Source organism: Scatophagus argus, chromosome 23, assembly GCF_020382885.2.
Source record: "Scatophagus argus isolate fScaArg1 chromosome 23, fScaArg1.pri, whole genome shotgun sequence".
Taxonomy (NCBI): Eukaryota; Metazoa; Chordata; class Actinopteri; family Scatophagidae; genus Scatophagus; species Scatophagus argus.
The window spans coordinates 13,962,477-13,982,940 of NC_058515.1; the positions used below are offsets into that span (position 1 = coordinate 13,962,477).

At 45.2% G+C, this 20,464-nt stretch overlaps 3 protein-coding genes across 5 annotated transcripts; 2 read left to right on the forward strand and 1 right to left on the reverse strand.

Annotated features, from left to right (window-relative positions):
- The first annotated feature begins 75 nt into the window (after positions 1 to 75).
- Positions 76 to 5,236, forward strand: cmasa (cytidine monophosphate N-acetylneuraminic acid synthetase a). The gene is made up of 7 exons (XM_046381071.1): positions 76 to 460; positions 1,240 to 1,382; positions 1,456 to 1,602; positions 1,742 to 1,875; positions 2,127 to 2,221; positions 3,428 to 3,765; positions 3,972 to 5,236. The coding sequence occupies exons 1-7, from the start codon at positions 252 to 254 to the stop codon at positions 4,184 to 4,186; spliced, it is 1,281 nt and encodes a 426-aa protein (XP_046237027.1). The 5' UTR covers positions 76 to 251; the 3' UTR covers positions 4,187 to 5,236.
- Positions 5,237 to 6,108: 872 nt separating this feature from the next.
- LOC124054713 (E3 ubiquitin-protein ligase TRIM39) lies at positions 6,109 to 13,823 on the reverse strand. 3 transcript variants are annotated; one of them, XM_046381040.1, is made up of 15 exons: positions 13,639 to 13,816; positions 11,538 to 11,679; positions 10,762 to 11,017; positions 9,741 to 9,958; positions 9,528 to 9,632; positions 9,312 to 9,407; positions 8,768 to 9,001; positions 8,535 to 8,682; positions 8,017 to 8,064; positions 7,768 to 7,794; positions 7,586 to 7,650; positions 7,383 to 7,493; positions 6,969 to 7,087; positions 6,559 to 6,655; positions 6,109 to 6,437 (listed from the first exon to the last, which is right to left on the reverse strand). In XM_046381040.1, the coding sequence occupies exons 2-15, from the start codon at positions 11,676 to 11,678 to the stop codon at positions 6,285 to 6,287; spliced, it is 1,818 nt and encodes a 605-aa protein (XP_046236996.1). In that variant the 5' UTR covers position 11,679; positions 13,639 to 13,816; the 3' UTR covers positions 6,109 to 6,284. The 3 variants fall into 3 exon arrangements, 1 of the variants encoding a protein (XP_046236996.1); XR_006842437.1 differs by having other exon boundaries at positions 6,421 to 6,437; positions 6,962 to 7,087; positions 13,639 to 13,823; XR_006842438.1 differs by lacking the exon at positions 6,969 to 7,087 and having other exon boundaries at positions 6,297 to 6,437; positions 13,639 to 13,821.
- A 5,355-nt stretch (positions 13,824 to 19,178) lies between these two features.
- Positions 19,179 to 20,364, forward strand: LOC124054761 (ladderlectin-like). The gene is made up of 5 exons (XM_046381133.1): positions 19,179 to 19,329; positions 19,434 to 19,543; positions 19,635 to 19,769; positions 19,845 to 19,950; positions 20,096 to 20,364. The coding sequence occupies exons 1-5, from the start codon at positions 19,269 to 19,271 to the stop codon at positions 20,164 to 20,166; spliced, it is 483 nt and encodes a 160-aa protein (XP_046237089.1). The 5' UTR covers positions 19,179 to 19,268; the 3' UTR covers positions 20,167 to 20,364.
- The last annotated feature ends 100 nt before the right edge of the window (positions 20,365 to 20,464 follow it).

The window sequence follows — 20,464 nt, forward strand, 5'->3', positions numbered from 1 at the left end:
TGCAGCATTTTAAAATGTGATTCTTTGGCGACACTTCACCCTCCGAGCAGAGGCGGCGGTAGTGAGCTTCGTCCACAAATTAGCATCCAGAATTAAAGACCCGAAGAAGAACAACAACTATCCGCTACTTGGACTTGGCTTGTGCAGCTCTTGGCTTTAATTCCGTCTTTTTGGGCGACATTTCGGCGACAGCTTCTCTGTGTTTGTCTTGGTGTTACCTTTCGACAAACCGCCGAATATCCTCAGTCGTCATGGCTTCCAGGAAAAGACGTTTTGATGATGTTAACGGACATCCCACCAGCAAGCGGGGCAGAGCGGCCAAAAAGAGACACGTAGCTGCGCTGATTCTGGCCAGAGGAGGAAGTAAAGGGATTCCTCTGAAAAACATCAAAATGTTAGCCGGTGTTCCCCTCATTGCATGGGTGCTGAGGGCTGCTCAGGACTCCAACAGGTTTGACAGGTAGATGGATAACTGTAGGCTATGATATTAACGGCTACTTTTACAATGTCCTCCAGACCCTCTAAGTGAATACAGAGGAAAAAATAAGTACATAATGCATGAAAACACACTTTTAGGACATAGTTATGCCCAGTTAATTCATGCCGAACGTTGACGCAAAATGTATAGCCTGTCATATTGATTATCAAGTAGTTACTTATCAACGATCAACTTTTCTCTCGTAATTTTTACCTTTTTTATTTCGGACTGTTGCCTGGACAAAACAAGGTGCTTATCTGATGAAGACTTGAGGTTGTCCTGAGCCATTTTCACTATGTTCTTACATTTTATAAACTCAGTGATTACTTGAGAAATCAATCATTGTAATGATTGACGGAATAATCAGTACTTAACATGGTTTTCAGTCGGAGGTGGGGACGTAGTTGCCCAGAACTGATGGTGTCTTGTATGACAAACTGTTAGAAAGTAGTTTTTAGCAATCCTGCTTTGAGCCATCTCTTCCTTTGTCTTCAAAAGTCATAATTTAAATGAATGCACTCATTGACAGTAATAACTCGCTGGTAACAAGTTACTGCAGACTAGTTTTATTTGTGCCTTTATAGTCTACAGAAGAAAACGATTAGAAAAGGATTCATCCATCCATCCATCCATTTTCTATACCACTTATAAGACAGAGAGCATCAAAACATAAATCCGAAGTAGATATTGATCATCTGCAGATATGAAGAGAGACGATCTCAGATGATCATGATATTGATAACACACCCTTGTTTTCCTAGTGTGTGGGTATCGACAGACCATGACGATATTGAGAAGGTGGCAAAAGACTGGGGAGCCCAGGTGCACCGCAGGAGTCCTGAAGTCTCCAAAGACTCTTCCACGTCACTGGAGACCATCCAAGAGTTTGTCAGGCTGAACCCAGGTACGCCAGCCGCTGCACATTGAAGACAAAGCAGATTTCAAAGCACGTCCTTTGCTGACTTTGTTTTTGGCAGGGATCGATGTGGTGTGCAACATTCAGGCTACATCCCCGTGTCTCCACCCGTTCCACGTGGAGGAGGCCCTGGACATGCTGTCCAGCTTTGATTCGGTCTTCTCTGTGGTCAGGAGACACCAGTTCCGCTGGCAGGAGGTTGAGAAAGGTTGTAAGGCTCCAGATGTAAAATAATTCCACAAAACTGACATTTTTCTAATCAACTCAGCCTCTCCATGTGATTGCACTCGTATTTGTTGAAGTTTATCGTGAAATGGACCTTTAACCTTTACACTGTGTGCGTCTAGGCGGTGATAACACCGAGCCGTTAAATCTGGACCCGGCCAACCGGCCACGGCGTCAGGACTGGAAAGGCGAGCTGTGTGAGAACGGCTGTTTTTACTTCACCACCAGAGAGCTGATAATGAAGGGAGTCTTGCAGGTAACTGGGAAGCACAACTGACTGAAGTGTTTTATTATCTTAGGTTTCCATTCTTCTCAGTCCTTCTAAACACACCAGTAAGACGCGTCATGTGAATCCTGTGACCTTACATGTGACCGTGTGGTGAATGTCCAGCATGCTTTTGTCCCTGGATCTTCTTGGGTTTGTTCTTATTTGATAAATGCTTGTTGTTTCTTACAGTTTGCGTGCCGTCACACTTTTATGTTACGTTTGTGTTTCCCTCTCTACAGGGTGGTAAGGTAGCCTACTACGAGATGCTGCCGGAGTACAGCGTGGACATCGATGTGGACATCGACTGGCCTGTGGCGGAGCAGAGGGTTCTCAGGTGAGACGTCCCTCACCCCTTCAGACTTTCCACTTCCAGCTGTGTATCCCCACCACAAACACATACTGGACACAGCCCAGAAACAAAATCCCCTTTGAAAACTGAATCATTTTGCACACTTGGTCTGTGGTTTTGTTTGTTGTCATGCTTGTCAGAGTCAAGAGCTCACTCACTCACATAAATACGAGGTGGTGAAGGGCATCAACAGTACGATTGGCCAGTGCAGGCTAACTTGAGTAAGGCTTGATCCAGAAATCTGGCCGAGGCTTCTGACTGAATTCAGCGTTTGTAGACGCGCTTGTTTGGAAGCTGTTGAGGCAGCAGGCGTGGTCAAATAGGGATAACAAATCGCTTCTGGACTTGTTGGTTTCAGGGAGGTAACCGCGCAGTTGTTTATTTATGCACAAAAAATGCAGTCTAACCAGAGTTTCTTTGTCATAGGTTCTATGCACTTTTGCACAAATGACACAATGTGTACTTGCACCAGTGCCAACACATGTAAGTCCTAAGACAGTGTCTGTTTCGTCCTGTTTGCCCGTTTCTTTGTTTGTCGCAGCCGTCTTTCCCACGTCTGGTGGCTGAAGCTCTGCATCAGCGGCCATGTTAGCGTTGTGGCCAGCAGCACCTGTACTGCTGACAGCATCCTGAAAAGCTTTTTACTTTTAAATATTTTTTATTTACCTGAAAGAGCATCAGATGGACTTTTATTTTACCTTACAGCATTTTTATTTTTATTTCAGTCTTCTGCAAAAAGATTGTTCTACTGAACAATTTAGCAAATTAAAATGTGATGCTGTAGGCTGATTTTACATTTTGAAATGTCACAAATAAGATAATAATAATACTAAAAGGTTTTCTTCTGCCTGCTCTAAGAGAGGGGCCCTTCTCCACATCCTGATAATCTTCATACAGTCCTTTACTCTCCAACAGATTTTCATTTATTTATCATTTGCTTCCTGTTTTACCTGTTTAAACACCCCCTCCCAATCTTGAACATTTGTGTTTACACAAATACAGCTGATAAAAGGCTCAGACTGTTTTCATCCTATTGCTTTTTTATTTGTTTATTTAACCCCATAATCAGAACAGCCTCGATTCTGAAGGGAAAAATCAAACTAAAAAAGCTGCTTCTGTGTCTGTATGCTTCTTTAAGGTATCAGTACATCGTTTTTTCTGCTTTCATCCGGTCTGTGCTTCTTTCTGCAGGTACGGTTACTTCGGTCGGGACACACCAGAGGTGGTTCGTCTGATGTTCTGCAAAGTTTCTGGATGTTTAACTGACGGTCGGATCTTCCTGTCCGCCACCGGAAAGGAGATGGTGTCTATTAACACCAGAGACATGGTGGGCATCCGCATGCTGCAGCGAGAAGACGTGAAGGTCGTGCTGCTGACCTCCAGCGAAGACCCCGTGGCCCGGTCGTTGGCCTTGAAGCTGAAAAAGAGGACGGGCTGCCAGGTCATCCAGGTGGGAGAGGAGCCGAAGGATAACCTGGAGTCGATGGTGGAGCAGAGGAAGCTGCAGTGGAAGGACGTGGCGTACATGGGTGAAGCAGCTACACATTCACAGCAATATAACATGACCCGCCATGTTGAGAGCGGCTCAAACGCAATCAATCAGTTAGTTAATAGACAGAAAATTAGCTCGACTTAAAGTTAAAGTTTGATGCTAAGTGTGTACTAATACACACTGTGATTTTATCATACACGGGTTCTTTGTATTCATATATGTTGTTTTCTCTCTCTCTCTCAGGTGGCGATAAGCCAGATGTCAACTGCCTGAACGTGTCGGGTTTGAGCGCAGTACCTGGAGACGCTCCACTGGTAGCCGCTAACGCCGCTAAGTACGTCTGCCACAGCATCGGGGGAAAGGGAGCCATGAGGGAGTTCGCCGAACACATTCTCCTGCTAAAACAAAAAGCCAAGTCGCAGATGAAGCAGGACCGCATCGACGGCAGCAGCTTCTGAGTTTAAATACTTGAAATCTACTGGGGCAGGTTGTGGGGTCAGCGCTGTTTCCGCACAACGGTAAACTGTGCACATGTGCAGCAGTAACACTACGATATTGTCCTCATCGGACTGAGTACAATTAAAATGATTCGCTCTGTCTACAATCAGGTCTCGCATAATCCCGTCTGCTATCTGTTTTTGGTTTTGCTCAAAGTATGCAAGTTTTGAAGTGTCAGAAGAGACTCAGTTTAAGTAATGCTGTGAATGTAACTGAATCAGAAGTTTATCGTAGCACTCGACTTAAGGCAGAATCTTCCTCCACATCAGCCGAGGAGGAGACATCAGGAAGTTTCACCAACCATTAGACTGACAACAAAGACCCAAAGATTAACACTAGATGGCAACCAAATCTGAGTGTGTACCGATTACTGATGCAATAAGAGTTTTGGGTTTTATGAACAAATGTAGAACAAGTTTTACTGTAAGATTTAGTGTAATTTCATAAATGTAAAATCCTTTTTTTTAACACCAAATAGAGCCCCACCCAAAATTTAAATATCAAACAGAAGATGTGATATTGTTATTGTCTATGTATTATTAGAAATACAATTTTTTATTATTTCAAATTCAACTTTTTTTTTTTCCCCTGATGTGCCCTGAAAGCAATAGTGGAGTATTTTGCCACATTTCTTGCTGAGAAAGTTTTGACGTGAAGACGACACTGAGTGAACTTGGTGACCTCATGCCCGCTACTGCACGGTGACTTCCTGGATCCAAACTAAAGGGTTAACCACCATTGGTTCATAGCTGCTGGTTGTTAAGAGATTAACACTCTTTTATTGTTAGCTGCAGGTGGTTTCATATGCTGCGTTTTCACTGTCACTCGGTGAACCTTTGACCTGCAGTGTGTCTTGTTCTGTGCACTGTTTGTTTCTCCTGCTGAATGTTTACCTGTCATTTAGCTCATTGATGTGATGATTTTTGTTTCACTCTTTCTATTTAATGATTGTGTATCATAAGTGATGTGATGTTGATTTGATTCCCAATGAAGTTGTGCATCGAAGACGATTGACGAAGTCCCGGTGTTGTGTTTTTAATATGCGAGCCCACCGACAGGGCCGAGCGAACTCCTGAATCGCTTGATTTGATGCATGTTGCAGAGAGGAGGGTCTTACTCCCACACTCTGCATAGTGCATAGTTTCACTCACTGGTATGATTTCTCTCCTTGCTGAAGTTTGGCATCTGTGGGAGGAAGGTGGTCGTTTAAGCAGGATTACCTGCCGGCCAAAGAAGTCCTGCGGGCCGCAGAAGTTGCAGGTTCAGGATGTGTCAGGTAAATTACTTGATTACTTGGAAATGTGCACCTTCCTAATTTGTCCCACTTAAGTATGCAATCAACTTATCCTGTAGCCTTTTGTCAAAATCCAGCTGCACTGCTTTACATTTTGCTCTGTGTTTGAATCAAATGGCCACAAATCAACTGGCAAACTTTCCAGGCTATTGTGCAATCACGATGTTGTGTGCTTTGGTATCCATGGGAACCTGCAGACAGCAGGAACCTGATGGCAAATATCTGCCCGGGTGCTCGCAGACAGGTTTGTCCAGTCTTTGTGAAAAGGTTTGGGTTAAAGGTTATGCAACAGGAGCGAGTGCCAACCCTGCTGGTACTCGCACCACTTGCAAATAGTTCAAGAAAGGTTATGATTATTATTACCAATAGGTGCACTAGTCCAACCCGAGATCTGATTTTTTTAACAAAGCTCTGGTTTTTAGCAAACATCCGTCCAACAGGAGGACACATTTGTTAAGGACTATTTTCAGTGGCGGATTAATACACGCTTAGAGCTGCAGTGAGAATATGTGCCAGTGGGTATGTGATACTTCAGGGCGGTGGATTCAGGCTTGAGATAAGGATCACATATCAAGAATGACATCAAGCACGTGTCAAAAGCTTGCGACAGCTTGTTTTAATGAATGATCAGGAAGTCATTTCAAACACAGCAATAAAATGTCTCAACCACATAACATCTGCCAATAGCAAGTGTGAACAGGCATGTAAAAAATTATGATACAGGGTTCACAAGAGAGGAAGGAACAGCAACTCGTCGTGTTCCGTCACTCTGACGCGTCTACCGGCGTGATCGTCAGCGGCAAGTCGTTTTTTCCGGATTTGTTCGTGCAGGGGCTGAAGAACGGGTAGATGCACTCGCTGAAGGTGTCGTTGAAGGTGTAGATGTGGATTTTAGCGTCGACGTTGTAGAAAGACACCTGCAGGGGGACACGGAGACAAAAGGAAGCGTGTGGTGAAACTGAAGCCGAGGGAGACTTTGGAGGACCTGACGCATTCTGGTCAGAGGCGGAATAAGTCCGGACGCGTTCCGTACCGCACCTGTCCGTTCTCAAAGTCCACAAATATCCCGATCTTGTGTGGTCGGAGGTTCAGGTGGACATCCGTGGAGGGTTCAGTGCGAAAGGCGTACTTGTTCCTGGAGAGACAAGAGACAGGAAGGGACGCGTAGTTACCAGAAAGAGAAAGACGAAAGGAAAAGCAATTTGAATCTATAAACAACTTTCTCTGATGCCATTGGTTTTCATATATTTTTCTCCACATTTTGAATGTTTGAGAGAAAAAAAGTGACACCAAGGAAACAAATGATGCTGAGAAGATTGAAGCTGCCCTGTTTTGCTTTTTGGGCGACTTGCAGGCAGCAGAACAACGTTAGCATTCAGTCCAAAGTCAGTTAGTGTGCTGAGAAATCCTTCCAACATCCAGATTTGGGTAATTGACTGACAGCTCACTTGTCTCTGAGGCTGAGGAACCAGTATCCGTGGCTCGGGGTGACTTCAATCTTCCCCTTCCTGTTGCTCGATTGTCTGGTCACCCCGAGATCCCAGTCTGTCTTCCCACCCACCTCCACCTGTCCACAGGAAGCAGCTCATATTTATTTATTTACTTAAGCTGAACTAAACTGAATTAAACAACAACAATAAACTTGCAAAACATCGTTGAATTGGAACACGTTCGGCAGATGTTTCTCGTTTTATTAATATTGTGTGATCTCGAGAAAATAATCTTGTGTGACCGCAATCGCAAGACTTGTGGACAAACCAGAGTCTAATGTCGTTTTGCAGCACGTTTCTCTCACAAACGTCCAGGCCGATGGTTGGATGGGTTTCCGAATCGGATAATACATACTCACATAAGCGTCTTACCTCCCAGTAGTGTCTCCCAGAGGAGATCATCTCCCTCCCCAGGACACAGACCACTCTGTCAAACCTCTCCAGGTTGTCTGGGACCAGCTGGTGTCGGTCTCCGCACTTCACCTGCAGAAGCACACGCAGGGGTTAACATCTCACAGATGTAATGCCAAAACAGAAATCCACTGTGACTGATGAATTGTTCTGTGGCGTCTCACACTCTTCAAGTCCACTGATAGGACCAGCCGGGGATGTGCGGTGTGGCCGTCCAGCGTCACGTCCACTGTGTTGAAGAGAGCATAAGAACAAACTGGAATCATCCATACACTGAACTGATGTCTGTGAACTGACTGAACTGACTGCGTGTGTCCATAATGTTGTTTTCATATGTTTTACGTACATGCGTACTCCTGCAACCTCTTCGTCCCTGCAGGAAAACAAAAACGTCAACACTCTTAATGCGCTGGACGGATTCATACAGATGACAGGTTAAGGTGGAATGTGCCTGTGCAGCATAATGATTATGTTAACCGGTTCAGACAGGATGGACAGAGTCACTCCGGCCTGTATCTGACAGATATAATCCCCTGGTTTATGTTCAGCCCTTTGTAATTGGCCTGTTTAAGGTGGAGTGGACAGAGACACTCACTGGGCTGGGTTCGGACTGGGCTGGGTTCCAGTACTGGAGCAGGAAAGCCTGGAGAGGAGCAAAGGGTTTCTTAATGAGCTGATCTCACAGTTCTTTAAAACTAGATGCACTGACTAAACACACAAACAGCTCACATTGAGCTTTACCACCAGAGGGCGCTATTTTAGTACTTTATATGTGCCGCCTTGCTTAAGGATTTAAAGGGATAGTTTGGGTTTATTTGCGCTGTTGACTTCAGAACTAAAAACAATCGACTCCTGTGCTCGTCAAGGTTAAATTGCTGTTTCTGTTAAAGGAGTCTGGTGGCGTTAGAGGGAGCCATCATGGCTGTCTGATGGCGCATTGCTTAGCATCTCCTGCTGCTTCATCAAACTGGAGGCCTGCCAACCACCAGCTGCTGTAGTGCCTCATAAACAAAAAATGAACTGTTTACACATAAAAGAAGAAAGTTGACTCATGATCCTCTTTACTGCCATGTCTTCATTGTCTGCAAGTCATGTGTCTCACATTTCACTCACCTGTTTCTGCAATGTTCTTCAGCTCTTCGTGGAACCTCTCCACCTGCTCTGCCAGCGACCTGTAGATGGTCCCTGTTCCCAGATCAGAGTTCACCGACACAGCTGACCAGTCTTTGGCGGGCGGAGGGCTGCAGAGGATGGGGAACGTCTGGAAAGTAAGTGGATATAAATAAGAGGTGTGAAATGGCCCAGAGTTCAGCTCTGCCGAGGAACTGGAACTGACCCTCACCAACCTTGACACAGTGTATGTGGTTGTCCGATTGCGCGAGCTCAGCGAGGGCGCTTTCTCTCCTCCGCAGCTCTTTAACCTCCAGCTCCAGCTGTCGAATCATGGCGTCGGCTTGGTGCTCGGCCGCCCTCCGGCTCATCTCCATCACCTCCATCAGCTCCACCTGGGAGCGCTCGATGGCGGAGATAAACGCAGAAAACAGGCAAATGCTTCCCGCCGTCTCTCTCTCCACCGCCGACTGGGGGGATTCATAATAAACCTTGAAAACTCATGTATACACCTGGAGGTGTAGTCAAATTCTCAAGTTTTATGGACTGAATACCCCAAATTAGGGTATTAAACCCACAAGGACCGCAAATCCAAGTCCATAACAAACATGAAATAAGCTTCAGGTAAAACCCCCTCAGTGCTGGGGAATAAAACCAGAAGCTGAGTAAAACCTGAAGAAGTTGGTGAGGTTGGTTTTCAGATTAAAAGCCGATAAAAGATGACAGGAGGATTTACAGGTTTCACCACACGCGCTCGATGTGTTTGTGTGTTTGTCTTACCCCCAGTTCAATCACTGACGTTCTGATCTCCTCCATCTTCCTCATTCTCTGCCTGATCATCTCCTGGATCTCCTGCTCTGACACACTCAGCTGGGCCTGCACACACACACACTTATTAGATGGATTTTTGTTCTTCTTCTTACAGTCATTGTTCTCTAGCTAAGTCACTAAAGCAGTAAAAGCCATCACTTTTGTTTCTCCGTCCTGTTTTCCCACCTTGATTTCCGTCCATTCGTCCTCGATGGTCACCGTGTCGTGATCCTGATGATACTCGGTCTCGCATTCAGGACAGATGCAGACTTGGTCAGTCCTGCAGTAAATCTGGAATTGGAGAGGGAGAGCTTTGCTGGGTCAAACCATAAGAATATTAACAGCCTCACGTTAAGCGCAGCTCAAAATCGTTTTCCATTCTCATTAACAGTACTGTACCGTTATTCCTCTGTGGTGGTCCTCGCAGAGGGGGAGGCCTTGGCTGCTTGCGGCCCCGCTCACGGTGAACCTTCTTCGGCCCCTGGGGTGGTTGGAAGGGAAAGGCGGCGGAGGAGGTTTGGAGGTGTGGTTCAGGAGCGCGATGGGACTGTGGTTTGGTACTGAAGAAGCCAGTGGGGTCGAGACTGCTGAAAATGTCGCTGGGATCGACTCACCTTCTGAGGCAGACGATACAGGAAGTGAGAGGAAAAGTCAGGTCTTCTTTAATACACAGACGACATTTACTTTTAGCTAGCAGTGATGAACTCAGGCTGTCTGAGGGCCAGGGGCAATAAAGGTAAAGAAAGGCACCAGCTGTATGTGGTGGAGCATTTCGCCATGTTTTGTCAACCAGAAGTGCATCCAAGAGGGCATGTTTTATGGTGTTTATTTCAAACACCTGGCTAATGGGGGCCCCCCCTTTTGGGTCCACCAGGGGATTGCATTGTTGGCCAGGTGTCAGCTTATCCTGGTGAGTTTGTAAAGCCACCTGCAACAAAATTCAGTTTGTCCAGTTCAATCAAACGCCTGCTGAACTAATTGCTTTCCCATCATTAGCCTAATTAGCAAGTGTGAACATGCTGAGACACCACATGGTGAACATAGCACGCATACCTGTTCAACGTCGGCATGTTAACGGTGTTGTTATGAGCATGTTGACGCTGCGTACGACGACTGAAGATAAAACACCAGGACCTTCACACTCATTTTCACAGGTTGACAGGAATATTTATGAGTAAATTTAATTACTTTACAAACATTTGGCAGACTGAGTGCAGCCCTCTGAGGGAAGCAACACGGTTCAGTGCGACGGTCAAAGTGATTAGCGCTTTGTTAAAATGAGACTCAAGCAGCAGGGTTGTGGAGGGTGTTTTCAACTTTTTGGATGTAACAAAAATGTTTTAACACATGGCAGCACATCTGGATTCACATCTCAGCTGGAGATCTTGTGGTATCAGGTCTGACTCGCTGCCAGTTTTACCTTGAGCCTCACAAGTCAGCATCACTGGCAGAGGTCGAGGCAGCTTCTTCTTCAGCTCATCAAATAAAGTATCTGGTATCCCTCCATCACCTCCTCCTCCTCCTCCCCCTCTCCTTCCCCTCGCCAGGCCTCCTCCTATTCCTCCTCCTCCTCCTCTCACGGATCTGAACTGCTCGGTGATCTCTCGCAGCGTTCTGTTGATCTGCAGGTCTGGTCTCTTCTGGAAGGTCTTCTTGCAGAGGGGACACTGACAAACCTGAGACCGGAAGGATGGATGGAGGAGAGGAGGAAGTGAAAAAGGAAGCAGAGAAGAAAATAAATAATATGGAAGGACGGAAGCAGATCCAGACGCAGAAGAGAATAGAAGGAATGTGGACGAGTGCAGGAAATAAGTTAGTAAGGATGAATAATTTAGCCCCACTTTAAGCCTCTGGTGGCTTTAGTTTAATGTTGCACCCCGGAGGTAACCATCAGTTTCTCTAAAAGTAGTATTTTTATGATTAACCGTCAGTGTTTTTAAATGACCTTCTGGGTTTTTCAAACAAGTGATTTCTTTCAAGAATCTTCCAAAACTCTTCTGGCCATCAGGATAAAAAAATATTCAGTTTGCTGAACGATTAACAAGATATTTAACTTTTCCCAAAGTCGTGCCGAATCTAAACAAAGATGGCAGCCCACAGGCTAGCCACTGCATTTATTGGACACCTTTATGAGTTAGATAAGATTAGACACTTTAAAAACAGGAGGAAGAAAGAAAGAAAGACGAAGTGACGCACCTTCAGTCCGTCCCAGTATCTGCTGATGCAGCCCATGCAGAAGCTGTGGCCGCACGGCGTGGACGACGGGTTCGTGAACACATCGAGGCAGATCGAGCACTGGAACTGCTCGTCGGACAGAAAGCTTCCATGTAAGGACATCCTGTGGAGAGGAGGCACAGTGATAAACAGCGGCATCAGAAACCCTCTGCGGTCGGGGTAATTATTGCCCTGATGTTGCTCTAAAGGCAAAAATCTTTCTGGTCTTTATCCCACTTCTCCCAGTCTGACAGTTTTCAGCTGTGCAGATGTTTTCCTCTCTCGAATTTCTTTTCATTTGTGCTGCATTTGTGTCACGCTTTGGTGAAAATCGGCGTCTCTCGAGAAGGCCAGATTGGCATGAAAACTGGACTGAATGGTCCTCAGGTCGTGGTCCCCCAAATGTTTTCGATCAAATCAAACAAAAGAATCCTCGCAAGATTCAGAAGATTCCCGGCCTTCTCTTGTCAAAACGCTTTAGGGCCAGGATGTCTCCGTTTAGATGAGAGCGCCTGAGGGGCAGGCTGCCATGAAGCTCAACACGTGACATGCTGGCGGGGGATTTTTTTTTAGTCAAACTCCATAAACTTTACTTAAGCGTCGACCTCTGGCCTGTTTGTCACACCCCTCGCGAGGTTTTAAATCCACGCAGTTTGTCTCCGTCTCGTCTCCTCCGTAACGTGATGGCAGCCCTTTGACCTTTTAAGCGAAACTGCACGGAGGGCGGGAAAAAACAGTTTGACAGCCAGCAGTTCGTGCTGGAGCCTGGAGGAGGCGACGAGGACCGCAACCGAGTGGGCAGTGTTTTTGCTGCTTCGCTTAGAGGCAGAGCGAAGGCAGGCGACGGCAGCTTGATGGAGGGAAAGTCACGAGAGATAAACGGACACATTATATAACATACACACACACACACTCCTCGCCACAAATCAGATTAGGACGGTCAGAAGACTTCAGGAATGAAGCGGGGCAGGATTCTGTTCTGCTGTATCGTGTACACTGTATTCAAACGCAGACTTTTTACAGTTTCAGTGACAAACTGTTTTCTCTCTCTTTTGCCTGATCGACTGAAGTTTTAAATGTCGGCGTTTCGGGAAGATTGAAACTACGACTTTGTAAGCGGTGGTAGTTGTGCTCGTCCCATTTCCACATGATGTGGGGGGGCTGGAGAGACTCGCAGTCTGTTCTGTGTGAGCTGCTTTCATGTAGTTCACTGGTCTAACTCATAAACAGCCTCTTTGCAGCCTCTTTGCAACATCTTTGCACTCAAGGATCAAAATCAAAGCAGAAGTAAAGATTTTTTTAATTCCATACATTCTTGATCCTGGATAAAACCTGGCATCAACATTACCCACAGTGCAACGGGACGGCTGACAGTTCAGAGATTCTGGTCGTGGCCCATTGAGGCGAGTTTGGCACTTGTGGTTGATAACAGATGTGTTTGAGTTCCCCTAAAAGTCCGCTCACAGCCATTTTATCCTCACGCTGGCGTCTTCGTCTCAGGTTGAGGTGAACTGAGACCCCCTGATGGGGTAAACCGCGGGGTCCTTTCCTCTAACATCCTCTAACAGCTTTGAGCGGGAAGAAAATTGGTTTGCAGCGAAGAGATGACAAAGCACAACCACACCCCGACGCTCAGAGGACCGAGATACGAATAGCAACATCAGCCAGAGAGAAGTCACACATGGACCGCAAACTGAAGAGTGCTGACATAAGTGCACATGCGAATGTGATGAAAAGCCGCTCAGCCTTGTGATAGAAGAACTTAGAGTCCAGTTCTTTTCTGCTGCTTGAACTTAACCTTTCACCTAATTTAATTTTGTCAGTTTAGAGGTGAAGCCAGTCAGTCTGGGATTCTGGCTGAAATTTTTCTCTGGGTTTCTCTGCTGGCAAGACCCGTCATTAGAGCCACAGTTTGTTTCAGCCTGCTGCAGTTAACTTGCTTCACATCACCAGAAGAGGTCTTTCTTTACACAGAACACACAATATTGCTTGCAGTAGCTCTATAGAAGTAGTTTCTGCACTCGTCCCTTGTAAATAAACATTTCAGAGGAGCATTGAACGGGAAGCATGAGAAGACAGATACCTTTCCTGTTGGCCGGACGGATTTTAACGCGTATCCGAGAAGCTGCAGAGACGTGCGGACACTCTGTGGGTCGTAGCTCGCCGGCTCACGCTGCTCTTCTGATGAGCGTCCTCTCAGGCTGTGGAACATAAAGGTGTGCCTGTGTGTTCCTGACTAGTGTGACGGTGATTGCGACACTCACCTGTCGCTCCGTTTGGCAGGTAAATGTGGCAGGACTGGTTGAGGTATGATACGTACACACACAGAGTAGGTCAAATGACCACAGCCTCTTTCCTCAACCTTTTTTCCTTTTTGTTTTGTTCTTCTCTTGACTTTCTAAAGTTTCCTTCCTGGAAGCGAGAGGAACAAATCAGCTTCCTTTAGCAGTGAGACGAACAACACCTACACTGATCTGTGAGACTGGATCTGATTTATTTTTATATTAACGAAATGTGAAGCATCTTTAGCATCTTTCAGCTCTTTCTTTTGGCTTTCTGAACCACAGCTTCACTGTTTTGGTTCATTCTCACCACTGACACACAGTCAATCAACCACTTAGTGACTAAGTCTTAGTCCATCGAAAGCAAACGGATCGTTTCAAGCAAAGATGTCAAACATTTGCAGGGTCAAGCGTCTTTGGTGTATTCCTGTCTTTGTTCTTTATGAAGATAATCACCAATGAATCAAATCATTAGCTGCAGCCGTGATGCACGGCTGGAAACTGACCTCGACCCAAAACGACTCCAGGTGACACCAGACGGAACCGGTTTACACAGTGCAGTAATAGGCCAGTTGCATTTGTCTGTGTGGTGTCCTGAGGAGGGAAAAGGTTCCCACAGATGGTTTATGTGAATGTATTGACACCAGAGACCACACAGCTTGGCTTCAAAGATAGAAGCATCGTACTGAGTTCTGTGTCTGTGCCTCGAAAGAAGTGCCTGAAATGTACTCTCTTGTCCAAATCGGTTGTATTGGTGCCTCATTTGATCAAATCAGTCACCCGAAGTTGTTTGTGAAATGAAGTCAGAGGGGCGTGTGCCTTACAGTGAGATACAGTCCAACCAGAGTATGTAGGTCAAAGGTGGCAACAGAGCCTGGAGTGACTGATGACGACGGGGGTCTCCTTCATCAGCCATCTTTAACTTGTACATGACCGATTCGTCTGACTGGTGACTCCCCAACGCGTGCTGACAATTTGGTTGTTATTATCTACTGAGAAATTTGATGTAATTTATTTTTAGATTGGAGGATTCCCATGATTGTCTTTTTCTTTAAATGCTTTTCTTTAAATTTAAATCTTTAAATTGGATTGACAACGAGGAAGAATCTCCCTTTCTGTGCTCCACCCAGCAGCTCATATTTGTTATGGCAGCACATCGGGGGAATTTAAAACCTCTGATGACAATAACCTCACAGTCACAGTCCGTGTGCAGCTACGTGACCGAGGTTCACCGATGGCATGAAGAATAAAATTAGCTCCTCTTATCGTCTCCCGCGTCAGTGCCAGATCTCCTCGCCATCGACACAGAACTGTGGGAAAAGTTTTCTGCCACCTGCACACACCTTTGTGTGTTGTGTGATGCGACTTCCTTTCATCTCTGCGCTCGCTGCCGTTGTGTGTTTCTGTGTGCATTTGTTTACTTTGTCCTTGTGTGAGCGCTTGTTTGGATCCCTGTCATCTCACATTTTTCATGTTTGTCATACCTTTGGGCTAATGACGCGCTAATCTCCAGAGAGAGATAAGCAGGATTTCAGACAGAGTGTACGCAAACAGGATGTTGGGCTTTGTTCAAAAACATCTCCCTTAATCGTGCTGATGATTCAGCATCATAGTAATCTTAATTTAGTTTTAATTACAGCCTGTGGTAAAAAGTTTTTCTGCATGTGGATGTGAGTCTGCCGCTATACTGTGAAAAGCTTCAGCTCTTAGCGACTCTCTAAAGACGATACAGTATATGGACAAAGGTATTGGGACACCTGACCATCACACCAACAGGGACTTTAATGACGTCTCATTGTAAACACTCAGACAGCTTTGCAGCTCTAACAGCTTCCACTCTTCTGTGAAGGCTTTCCACAACGTGTTGGAGTGTTTCTGTGGGAATTTGTGCCCATTCATGCAGTAGAGCATTTGTGAGGTCACACACTGATGTTGGACCAAAAGGCCTGGCTCACAATCTCCGTTCCAGTTCATCCCAAAGGTGTTGGATGGGGTTGAGGTCAGGGCTCTGTGTGGGCCAGTCAAGTTCTTCCACACCAAACTCATCCAACCATGTCTTTATGGAGCTTTGCTTTGTGCACTGGGGCACAGTCATGCTGGAATAGAAAAGGGCCTTCAACAAACTGTTGCCACAAAGTTGGAAGCATAGCATTGTCCAAAATGTCTTGGTGTGCTGAATCGTTAAGATTTCCCTTCACTGGAGGTCAGGGGCCGAGCCCGAACCCTGAGGAAGAGGCCCATGAAGAGGGGTGTCTGGATACTTTTGTCTATATAGTGTAGCATGATTTTCTTAACCTGTACAGGAGTTTTAAAACAAATGTAGGTTGTATAGTTTTTCACTGGACAGCAGTGACTTTGGGCCATTTGCCCTGTTGATGTCTCACATGTACAGTAAGCACTGGTTAGCAAAAAGTCATATTAATTTCCCGAAATGTCAGAAGCAGCTCCATCCTACGGCTGCCAGTTAAATCTAGTTTCCCTCTGTGTAATGTAGTATAAAAATAAGCATATAAATGAAGTGCTGGAGAACAGGTGCCTCATCACTACAGTGCTGGAGTGTATTCACATTGCAGCCTTGCGACGCAGTGTGTTTTAATGTGCATGTGTCGCAGTGACTCACATGAAGACGGAGCTCCAGGTAATTTTCCTTGGCAGAAAAAAGCTGAACTATCTACTGATCAGCAGTACGAGCAGTGCTTTTCCTCTTGCACATTCCACACGCTCGCTTCTCAGTGAAAACCACCTGCACTCGCTGTTCCAGAAACTGACTGCCAAGAGTGAACCTGTTTTCTCTGGTTCAAACCTCAAGTGGCCGACGTAAAAACAAATCACAGCCATATCTTCAACTTTTAATCCACCTGTTACGGAGCAACATTACTTATCTCATGTGTTCCAGCTAGTTGCTAACTGTTGCTAACCGTTGCTAACTGTTGCTAACTGTTGCTAGCTGTCTGCTGTTTGCTGCAGTGTCGAACAGAAGGAAGGAAGAAGCACTATGATTTTTTTTCTGACTGCTAAGAAAAATGACACCGTCTGATATTCTTCCTCTGATAGATATCATCGGTCTGATCAGTTTCGGAGCTGTTCTTTGGAGCCTACTTTGCCCACTGCTGTCTGATTGGACCTGACAGTACACATCTGGGCCCAGATGTTCATTTCACAAATCTGCACTTCACTTTCTTTTAATTGTAGTCACGCAGTAGTTGCAGCGCAGTCGTTTAACAAGCGTCACGGAGTAAGCAGTTAGTCGTACGTGGCCCACAATACTGTCGCTCTGAACTGTGTTAGCAAGTTTATGAGCTCCTCAACACGGCATTTGCCTTTGAGAGCCGGGGGGCATCTTTCTAATGTATGACAAGACATACAAGTGCCTGTTAATAACTGTACAGGCAGCCTTCTGTGACAGGTCGTATTTATGCACAACATGCACTGTGAGAGAAATCTTTCTGGGTCACTGTGTCAGGTCACCGAAAACGCACCCAGTGCATACTGACGAGTGTCTTCAAGGCGCAAATTTCAGTATTTTTCAACCTGACATATTTCCCAAAAACCTGGTTGTGTTGATTTGGCTCTCCTGTTGAAGCAATTCAGCTGAAAACTAGAAGACTTGTGCAATGTGACGTGCGTCGAGGCAATTAACAAATGGATTCTTGTTCTCGTATGGATGAAATGTAGCCGACCGCTGTGGTCATCGCTTAACGTTTCAGATCGAGATGGAAATGTGTTTTTGTTGTTAATCCAGAACGTAGTCTTCCGGCACTTGTTATGTATCATACTGGACCCACACTGCTTCGTTAGCCATTTGAGAGCGACTTCACGTCTGTCTGATTTTTCTAGGAACACCTAAACACATCGTTGTCGCCAAAGGCATCCCCCAGCCTCGTTTCCAGGTCGCCACACCCCTCAGCATCTCATACTGACACACCTGTACCTGTTCACCACACATTCAACAAGAGGTACCTCATTCATCTGTATGAGACGCAGAGGGCTGTGACGGACCATCAGCATTTGACAAGCCCAGAATGAGAATGTATGATAATGCACACGACTGTTTGTCGTGTATTTTCACATGACCTACATCAAAAAGAAATGTTCCTCGGTCACCACATCTCTGTAATATGTTTGTGTTTCGTAGATATAATATTTAACCGTGTTGTTAGCATGCTAACATTTGCTAATGAGCGCTACACAGTTGGTTGATGAGGACGTCATTAGTTTTTGTTTCTCATACACTATTAAGACAAAAGTATCCAGACACTGCTCTTCATGGGGCTGTTCCTCAGGGTTTGTTCTCGGCCCCTGACCTCCAGTGAAGGGAAATCTTAATGCTTCAGCACACCAAGACATTTTGGACAATGCTATGCTTCCAACTTTGTGGCAACAGTTTGTTGAAGGCCCTTTTCTATTCCAGCATGACTGTGCCCCAGTGCACAAAGCAAAGCTCCATAAAGACATGGTTGGATGATAATGCGTTTGTCTATATAGTGTATATTAAAACTGTTGTTCACAGTCAATGATCTTTGTGCCTTAACACAATCTTAACACATTTGTTTTTGCGTGATTGTGTAATTATTTTTTCAGCATGACTTGTAGAATAAATTAGCCAATAACCCTGATGCTTCACTGTGCCATTACTTTTTCTCAGAAGCACAAGGGTGTGGATTCAAGAAAGGAGAAGCTGATCACTTATGGCATCAGAGATATTATTGTTTGTTTGTCACATTTTTTCTACTGAGTCACTGGAGCCTCGTTTGTTCTTTTTTAGTTATCAGAGGATAAGAGAGGTGCCTTTGTTACACAAGCCAGGATTTAAAGTTTGTCAACGTTGACTCACAGTTTATCTGCAGATATCAGAGTATTAATCCTGATTTGAGAACAGAACAAGTCAGTTATTTAGAAATCATTAAAAATCAATCGGTTGATGTGATTTTCATAAAAGGAAGTTAAATCAAGTCAGTGCACACAAAAACATCAGACGGTGATACATTAATTTTGTAGTAAAATGAAGAAAAAGCTTTAATATTTTCGTTAACCGATACAAAAGTTTGTGAGACAAAACAAGGGATGAAAATTGAGTCAGGGTTCAGCGCGATGGGGGTGAATTACTTTCTCCTCCGTTAAAACTTGGAGCCGCCAAACAAAACTATCAACATGGCCAGACAAAATGAGAAAATATGTTGCTTTTTCTTCACCAGTTCCACATGTAAGACATGTAAGATGACACAGCATATCTGAGAACTGGTCTTCATCTTGACCACCAGAAGGCCAAAGCCACAGGCGGACTCTGAAAAAGAAGATATCTTGGTAACATCCTTTGTGACTCTTCCTCTTCCTCCTCTTCTTTCTGCTTTTGTTCCCGTGGCGATTCTCTTCCCTCACATTAGTGACTTGTCTTTCTTCGCTGAGGGTCACCACCCGCATCGTCTCCACCATGAAGGCGCTGACTGTCTCCACCCTTGTTTGTACCATAGTGGTTTTGGCCAGCATTGATGGTGAGTGGTACATCCAGTGGTACATCCACATGTGGTATAATATTTACAGCGATGTGAGGAGAAAGTAAACCTGGACGCAATGTCTTTCTTCTGTTTCTCTTCAGCAAACGCTCTCGTGTACAGGAGGGGAACGTACTGTCCCAGCCGTTGGTTCAGGAGCGGAGGTCGCTGTTTCTACTACGTTTCGTCGTACCTGACTTGGGTGCAAGCCGAGGTATTCGGGCCGCAGTGTACGACGTGCACGCGATTCCAATCAGTTAGATTTATTTATTCATTGTCAGTACCTCTTTTTATCTCGTCTGTAGAAAAACTGTCAGTCCATGGGTGCCAACCTGGCGTCTGTGCACAGCTTCAAAGAGCACCGTCGCATTCGGTTGTTGATTGCGAGACGTACGGGTGGATATCGACCAACGTGGCTCGGGGCCTCTGATTGCCAGAAGGTATATTATTTCTCATTACAGTCACAGCACGACATGTCATGTCTGCTTTGTTTTCACACAGTTTTTGTGTTTTAGGAGGGTTTTTGGTTGTGGAGCGATGGCACACGTTTCGACTTTCGGTACTCTGGAGTGTTTAACAACCTGAATCGCAGGCAGCACTGCTTGCAGATGAATTTTGGAGGTAAATCAAATCAAATACATTATTTGTCGTGCCTCAAGTAAAGAAATGTTATAATTATTAGATGATGAAACGGCATCAAATGCAAAATAATTTTAGTTATTTTTTTTGTGTACCGACGACTGACTTGTGTTTTCTGTACTTAAAGCTTACAAACGCTGGGATGATACCGAGTGTTGGCGTCATCTTCCATCCGTCTGTGCCAAAATCGCCACCTAAGTCAAAAGGCTCAGCGTCTGGTTTGGCTTTCATGTCTTTTCTATCGCTGCAGCGCTGCAGGCTCCGGATCGTCTCTTAGACTTTGTGTCTTTGACGAGAGCAGGTTGTATTACGGATTAAGATTGCTTTGAACACAACCTCGTTCTGTAGAGTCAGCTGTTTTTCTTTTTGCCAAAATAAAATGCTCAAGCAAGTCAACAATCTGCTCTGTGAATCTTTGTCCACCTGTAAAGAACTCTTGCAATGCGGTACATCAAGATGCAGATCAGTGATGTATTTCACTGTCTAAACATCAACA